Here is a 7,817-nt window from a genome sequence, read left to right as displayed (position 1 = left end):
TGGCACCATTCAGTATTAGTAACTTTTATAGTTCTAATGCATTGGGCAATATAAGTTACATAGCAGTATCATGTGGTAGGTAAGAATTAGGTTCAAGTCAGACTGTTGGCATTCAAACTCTGACTTTACCATTAAAAAATAACCAGTTAGCTCCTCCTGCTTTGGCTTTTTCATCTGTAAAATGGAGAAAAACAGCATCCATTTTGTATTAGGAAAACTAAATGAAGTTATTCATGTATGACACTTAGAACAGTACCTTAAACAAAATTAATACCTGATAAATGGTAGTCATATTTTTACAGTATAGCCTACATTTCTATAACTCAGAGAATATTCAACTTATGAGTAACTAGGTAAAATATTTTGAAAAGCAAACTCTAGAATAGAGGCATACTGTGATTTTGGTCCTGGGACTAGTTTCCCCGTTCCGAGATTCCTCTGGCACATTGACTTTCATGTAAGTATTTGGTGAATTCAGCCATCTTGTTTTTTCACGCTGTTGCCTCTGAGCCATGTACTTGAGAGGAGACAGCGGCACTGTGTCATCCTCAAAGGAGAAAGCAGTCACAGTAGCTGGGATTTCTACATCACTCTTGTGCCGAGGCTTCTCTCGAATGAGAGGATGCCTATACGCATAGCCTGTTCTGTAGCCCTGGGGGAGAAAAAAAACCACATCTGAAGTCAAACCTGTACCAACACGGTATTTCTTTAAACAAATGATTCAGAGTCCTTTGTTGGAAAGCAAAAAAGAAAATATTCTTCTAAACCCCACATAACCTCTAGAGAACACTGGAGTTGAAATTAAGTGAATTTCAGATGTGGCTGAAACTGACCCTAGCTGGCACTGCAACGTCTACTTCACTGTTGCTGACAAAGGTCGTTTCTACACTGAAGATTGAAACATTTCCTATTTATGAAATGGTTTTGGGAAGACCAAAGCTCAGTGCTCAATGAAGTTTTCCTTCCTGGGTCTGAAGGCAATTTGTTTTCTGATGCTCCGTGGAAGAGGGTAAAAAAATCTAAGATGACATCTACCAAACCATATTAGCTCTAAGGGGCTAATAAAAGTGGCTACCAGAGGATAGAGGCAAGGAGAAGTTGGTCAAATAGTACAAACTTTCAATTAGATAGGAGAATTAAGTTCAAGAGTATACTGTACAATGTAGTGACTATGATTAACAACAGTATTGTATTCTTTGGGGAAAGGGATAGTATTGGTGCACTTCACGGTTTGAATCCTAAAAACATGGTGAAATTACACCAAAGTTCCTTTGTAGGGTCAAACTCAGGTCCTAGAGCAGTTAGGAGAGTGTTCTAAAAACCAAAGGGAGACAAGGTATTTGCCTTTGAATCTGGAGACATGGAATCCACATTTAGCTTCAAAATTTCACCTACCAAATTGTCCAGAGTCCTCATCAGCCCTTCAAACTCTATCTCGCCAATCTTCCATTTCTGATGAGAACCCATATTTACACCGCCTCCTCCAGATGTTGCTACGCCATGAGTGAAAGTTTTATACTTCTGAAGATCCAGTACAAGCAGATTGTCTATTCCACCTGCCCCGGCTATTGCTCGAACCTGTAATCAATGGCAAGATATATAGGTTCAGAACCATAAAGACCACAATGGGGATTTTTATTTTCAAAAAGTCACAATCCAACTTTGGCAAAAATTCACAATACTTGTCAGGTACTAAGAACAAAGACAAACAAACACTTTTATGCAGGGTCAACAGGATACCAGGACTCCCAGATTTTAGCTGGAGAGCACATTTAGAGTTGCCTCTTTATCAAGTTTTCACACTAAATTTTATTTTCTAAAAAAATTTCCCATGGCTATCTAGTTGATACTCTTGTTGAAAGATATAATTTGGAAGGAATATAGGAATATACTTTAGTTCCTACTTAAGGATATTTAGAGAGAAGTTGACAGCTTACTATCTTAATTAAATTTTTCATAGCCCCGTTTGAGAAGAAACATTAAAGCAAAGGAGAAGTTGGTCAAGATAAGTTAGTACAGACTCAAAGACTGAGTGTGGTGGTACATGCCCGAAATCCTTAGCACTCGGGAGGCTACAGCAAAAGGATTTCAGGTTTGAGGTCAGCCTGGTATATACAGAAGGCCCATATTTTGGAAAAAAGAAGCAGAAAACAGGTTTTCTTCTTCCTTCTGGTCTTTCAAATAAATTAAGATTATTGCTATTTATATCAAGAGAATCTGCTTGATTTTAAGAGGGATATAAGAGTTCACATATACTCAGCATCTCTGAGTAAATATGTGGTTAATAAATATTCAATGTATTATATCACAGAGGCTGGGAACTGTCGGAAACCACATGAGTTCATCAAACTTCTGGTGTTGGTCTTAGCTCTTGACTGCAGGCGCCTTTGTTTCTCAGTCAGCACCATCACTGAAGGAAAGCAAAGTGAGGCTGTGGCAAAATGAAGTTCACAAGGCTCTTACATTCGCGGGTGTATGAATTTTAATTTCCTTTCTTCAACTTTTTTACTTCAAAAGACAACTGAGAGACCTTTGGAGAGTGCCTGAGAGTGCCTGAATCGGCCTCTGGGATGAGTCTCCAAAATGGCCCTACGTCCATCTTCCTGTTCTGGGACCATCTGCAGTCCCTCCCACAGCTCCAGGGCTTAGGCGTCCCTGCTGACTAGTAGGGACCAGCACATCTATCTCCCGTCTCCTCGGCCTGGACCTTGGCACTATCCCTCTGAGGCTTCTGAAGCATGCCTAACTAGCTAGGGCCACTGTGCCCTCCTGAAGAGCCCCTGAGTAGACTAACTGGAGACATTTGGTCCCTCCAATATAAAATCTAACAAGGGAACCTGAAGCCTAGACCAATCAGCTCTTCATACCCAACCAGAAAGCAACTAAGGTATATCAATAACACAAACAGAATCAGACTTCAACTCAACAAAGGAAGGCTTGAGTTTCATACCAGAATCACAAGCAACAAAAGAAATCCACATGCCAAAACCACAACAAAAAATATGAAAAACCAAAATAATATGTTCCCACGGAACACCATCAGACCTATAGAAGAATTCTACAATGAAAACTCCCTAGAGATAACCCAGGATACAGAATTTAAAAGAAAAATCATAAATAGGATCAAATAATCCAGTGAATTTAAAGAACACACAAACAACCCAAAGGACTCAAAGAAGACAGGGATGGACTTCTGACTGAATTCACAGAAGACACAGAAACACTGAAGAAAAATGAGAAATGAAAGAGGAAGTGAAAAATTCAACAAGCCAATTTGTCTTTTTTTTAAAAAAAATATTTTATTTATTATTTTTATTTTATATGTATGCATATATTGCCTGCATGTAGGTGAGTGCACCCCTGTCGTGCAATGCCGCGGAGGTCAGAAGAGGCTGTCAGATCCCTTGGAACTGGAACTACAGACAGTTGTTAGCTGCCATGTGGGAGCTGGGATTCGAACCTCGGTCTTCTGCAAGAACAGTCAGTGTTCTTAACCACTGAGCTGTCTCTCCAGCCCAATTTGTCTTTTCTTTTGGAGACAGGATTTCCATATAGCCCCAGCTGGCCTGGAGCTTGCTATGTAGACCAGGCTAGCCTTGAACTCACAGAGATCTGCCTGCCTCTGCTTCCCAAGTCCTGGGAGTAAAGTCATGCAACACCATGCCCGCCTCAACAAGTTAATTTGAAATGCCAGGAGAAAGCCTCACCAACAGAATGAAATGGAAAACAGGATATCAAGATTAGATGATAAAGTTGAAGAGTTGGACTATTCGAGTTTCATACATGAAAAATAAAAAAACAAAAACAAAAAACAAAAAAAAACAGGAATGGAATATGCAGGAAATGTGGGACACCATAAAAAGACCAAATTTACACATCATAGACCTAGAGGAAGGAGAAGAATCTCAGGTAAGAATCTCAGATCTTCAACAGGATTATAGAAGAAAATTTCCCCAAACTAAGGAAAGACATTCCCATAATAAGTACAAGAAGCACGTACAACACCAAATAGAACAAGCAAAGAAACTCTGCATGGCATATTCTAGTAAAAACACTGAGCATACAGAACAAAGAGAACATTGAAAGCTGCAAGAGAAAAACAAGTCACATACAAAGAAAAACCCATCAGAATTACACCTGACTTTTCAATGCAAATCATGAAAGCCAGAAGAGCCTGAACCAGAGTATTCCCAGTTCTAAATAACCACAGATGCCAACCCAGAATACTGTACCCAACAAAAATGTCTATTATAGTTGAAGGGTAAAGAAAAATCTTCCATGACACAAATGGGCTGAAAGAATTCATGTCCACCAAACCAGCCCTTCAGAGAATGTGCAAAGCAATACAAAGGACTGAAAAAAGGAACGACTATACCCTAGAGGCAACAGAAACTAAATGAAGGTCAAATTGTGGAAACACAAAAGTAGACCAAGAATGCAAACAAATTAAAATGATGGTAATCAATACACATCTTTCAATAATAACTTTAAATATCAATGGCCTGAACTCCCCAGTCAAAAGACACAGGTTACTTGAATGGATTAAGAAACAAAATCCATCTTTTTGTTGTCTGCAAGAAACTCATCTCACCTTCAAAAATAGGCACTACTTTAAGATGAAAGAATGGGCGTTTCATTGATGAGAGTTGAGAGATGCATTAGTATTCTCTCTACCCCTTGTTCCACTATGTTCCGTGAGTCTTCGGTATAGAGGTTCCATTGTAGATATGTCATTTAGGGTTGGGTATTTTACAGACACTTAATCTCTATGTGTGACCAGTGGTAGAAATCAGTAACAGTCTCTGTCTATGGGAAGCTGATTACCCCTGGGTGAGGGAGAACTGATCTTTAAAGGAATGACTCTAGAACTTACACTGAGGGACATCTGGGTACAGTGACTTGACTTGATAGGCCTTAATATAAATGACAGAATGCATGAAATCTGATGGGGGGTGGCTACGGGAGGGTACAGATATGGGAGGGGGCATAAAGATGATTGAGATGTTTTGTGTATGAAGTACACAAAAACTCAATAAAAATATTCAAAAGAAAAGGTAACTGACAATCTTTTTTACTTGAGTACAACTTCTATTAAAAGATGAAACAAGTCACTGGCCAATGAGGCTTTAAAAATTAGTAAGCAGGGGTTGGAGAGATGGCTCAGTGGTTAAGACCATCGAATGCTCTTGCAGAGGACCCAGGTTCGATTCCCAGCACCCACATGGCGGCTACAAACTGTCCTTAACTCCAGGTCCAGGGGAATCCGAAGCCCTCTTCTGACCTCCATGGCATTGCATGTTGTACAACATGGGTGCACTCACATACATGCAGGCAATACACTCATACACATAAAATTAAAAAAAAAAAATTAAAAAAAAGTAGCAAACACACATGGCAGTTAACAACCTTCTATGATTCTATTTCTAGGGGCTCCAACGCCCTCTTCTGACCGCCACAGGCATTGTGTACACGGGCGCACTTACATACATGCAGGCAAACATTTATACACATAAAATAAAAATAGCAGCAAAACAACAACAAAAGAACAAAAAAGGGGAAAAAAATCCCTCCCAAAGCAGTTTAACAAAAAAAGAAGTAAACACAAAATCTAAACAGGCAAGCAATAAAAAAGAGTTGATGTTTCCTACCTGAATCTCACAGGCCATCTGCACATTAAAAATATAATGAAAAGCCTCCTCAAGTGTTTCTCCAAGTGCTACTACACCATGATTCCTGAGTACCAGCACCTAAAACAGATGCCCAGAGCAATCACTTTAAATATATGGCATAGCATACACCATTTTCATCAAAAGCAGCAGCAACCAAAGTAGTTCCTCAGATAGAGACGGCTACATGCCTTACAACTTGGCCCCAGAACTTTCTGTAGTTCAATTCTTTCCTCTTCTTCATCAAGTGATCCTTGGTAGTCATAATAGGCAACTTCTCCCAGGATAAGGGACTCTTGAGAAATTGGAAGGATTCCACACTTCATGGAGGACACCTATTGATTGGGTTCAAGATCATACATTCAGTTATTGCACACATTCATCAGAATCTGATTCTTTAGGTGGCCCAAAAGGTGGCCCTAATGCAGCACACCCACTTAATTTTTCACTTCTTTCAGAAAGAGGAAAAAAAAATAAAAAGAATTTAAGGGATACAATACAATTTAAATACTATGTCAAATAATATGAAAGAAGTTTTGTTCTCAAAACTCAGTGACCCAATTATTAAACTGTTTCATCTTAAAATCCAAATGTTATTTTTTCCAGGGGCTGGAAGGATAGTGCAGCTGTTAAAGGCTAAGGCTAACAACCAAAAAATGAAAAGTTCGGTTCCCAAAATGGTAGCATTTGGTCTCAAAAACTGTTTGCTTTCTGGGTATATGAAAGGTTAGCAAATGTCACAGTATGAAGGAGCCCACATTGGGAAAGTCAGGAAAACACTGTTTTCCACAGTCATTCTGGTTTTGGCCCATGGCTGACTTACAGCTGCTGTAGCAAGAGTATGGATGTGTATCACACACTTCACGTCAGGACGTGTTGAATAAATTGCAGCATGGGGACTGAATCCTGTATGGTCAATTTTCAAATTAGTACTTCCCTGGTCCACCACTTCTCCTATTATATTGACTTTCACCTGAAAAAAATCAGAAAGACACACTTAATTGGTACAGATGTACCAAACCTCCTCTCTGTCCCACAAGTTACCCCAGGAAGTGGCAAATCTGTGTAGAAGGCCAGCTAGGAAGTATTTCAGATTGTATGTCCTTTGTGGCAACAACGGACTCACCACAGAAGTATAGAAAACAGCCATAAACAATTTGTAAAACAAAGTATATAGTTTTGTTCTCATAAAATTTTATTTCTAAAAGAAGTATTGTATAACAAAAGTTACAGTTTAACTAGCAAGAAGATTCCAAGGAACTGATTAACATGAGCTCTTCATCAAGAGCTTGGACAAGTCTAGCATTTACTGCAGCTGGCTGGAAAGCTGCTGCCTGTTAACACTGCAGCACCGAGCTAGTGCTGTTAAAGTTGTTCTATAAATTCAGGACAGTTCTAGGAATGCAACCAAGGGAAGGAGGAAAATGAGGGGCCAGATGCTGACTCCACACCAACTAAACTGCTTAAATCTATGGAATATACATTGACCATGTTTGAAACCTTTTTTTCCCCCAAGTACACAAGGCGGACAATATTTAAAAGATTCCTTTTAAAACATAAGGAGGTAAAATAATTGCAACTCATTTATTGTCTCTTTAACCATCTTATTTTTCTTGAACCCTAAAACTTCTCTTAAAAATAATTTTCTAAACCTTTCATTGCTCTTTATGATTGCTTTTCTATCCATATTTTTTTCTTGTTTCATGCTAATACTAAAAGAACTGTACCAAAATGTACAAGGGAACTCAGAAAACTAACACAGAAATGAAAATTATACCAAATTGGAGGCTGTGGCTTCAGAAAAAGAGAGGCCTCTAGGGATTATGATGATGTGGTCTTGCTCTTTACTTATTCTTACCTGGAAAAAAGCAAAAACAACTTACTCTAAGGCATTCATACTTTACAGCATAAATGTGACTAGGAATGTATTTTCAATGAATACAGAGTCATAGGAAAAAAGTAACAGCAAAAAAATTTGAGGTCTACAATGTGAAACTGTTCTTAAAATTTTTCAATTCTTGGGCTGGAGTGATGGCTCAGAGGTTAGAACACTGGCTGTTAGAGCGGTCTGTCTCCCTATTCCCTACTGGCAATTTGGGTAACCCCTTCAGAGGATGGTGTGATAAGAATAGGAGGTAGGAACTGGCTAGG

General features: G+C 39.0%; 1 protein-coding gene across 6 annotated transcripts in view; it reads right to left on the bottom strand.

Annotated features, from left to right (window-relative positions):
* Add3 (adducin 3) overlaps positions 1–7,817 on the bottom strand; it is a 136,975-nt gene that overhangs the window by 10,764 nt on the left and 118,394 nt on the right. For all 6 annotated transcript variants that reach the window (XM_008841755.3, XM_029567651.1, XM_008841756.3 and 3 more), the window contains exons 5-10: positions 7,444–7,524; positions 6,490–6,639; positions 5,858–6,001; positions 5,649–5,747; positions 1,396–1,578; positions 395–652 (exon numbers count right to left, since the gene is read on the bottom strand). In XM_008841755.3, coding sequence (XP_008839977.1) covers positions 395–652; positions 1,396–1,578; positions 5,649–5,747; positions 5,858–6,001; positions 6,490–6,639; positions 7,444–7,524 — 915 coding nt within the window. The remainder of the gene's footprint in view (positions 1–394; positions 653–1,395; positions 1,579–5,648; positions 5,748–5,857; positions 6,002–6,489; positions 6,640–7,443; positions 7,525–7,817) is intronic.

Source organism: Nannospalax galili, unplaced genomic scaffold (assembly GCF_000622305.1).
Source record: "Nannospalax galili isolate Female #2095 unplaced genomic scaffold, S.galili_v1.0 scaffold601, whole genome shotgun sequence".
Taxonomy (NCBI): domain Eukaryota; kingdom Metazoa; phylum Chordata; class Mammalia; order Rodentia; family Spalacidae; genus Nannospalax; species Nannospalax galili.
This window is presented reverse-complemented; position numbering and strand designations above follow the sequence as displayed.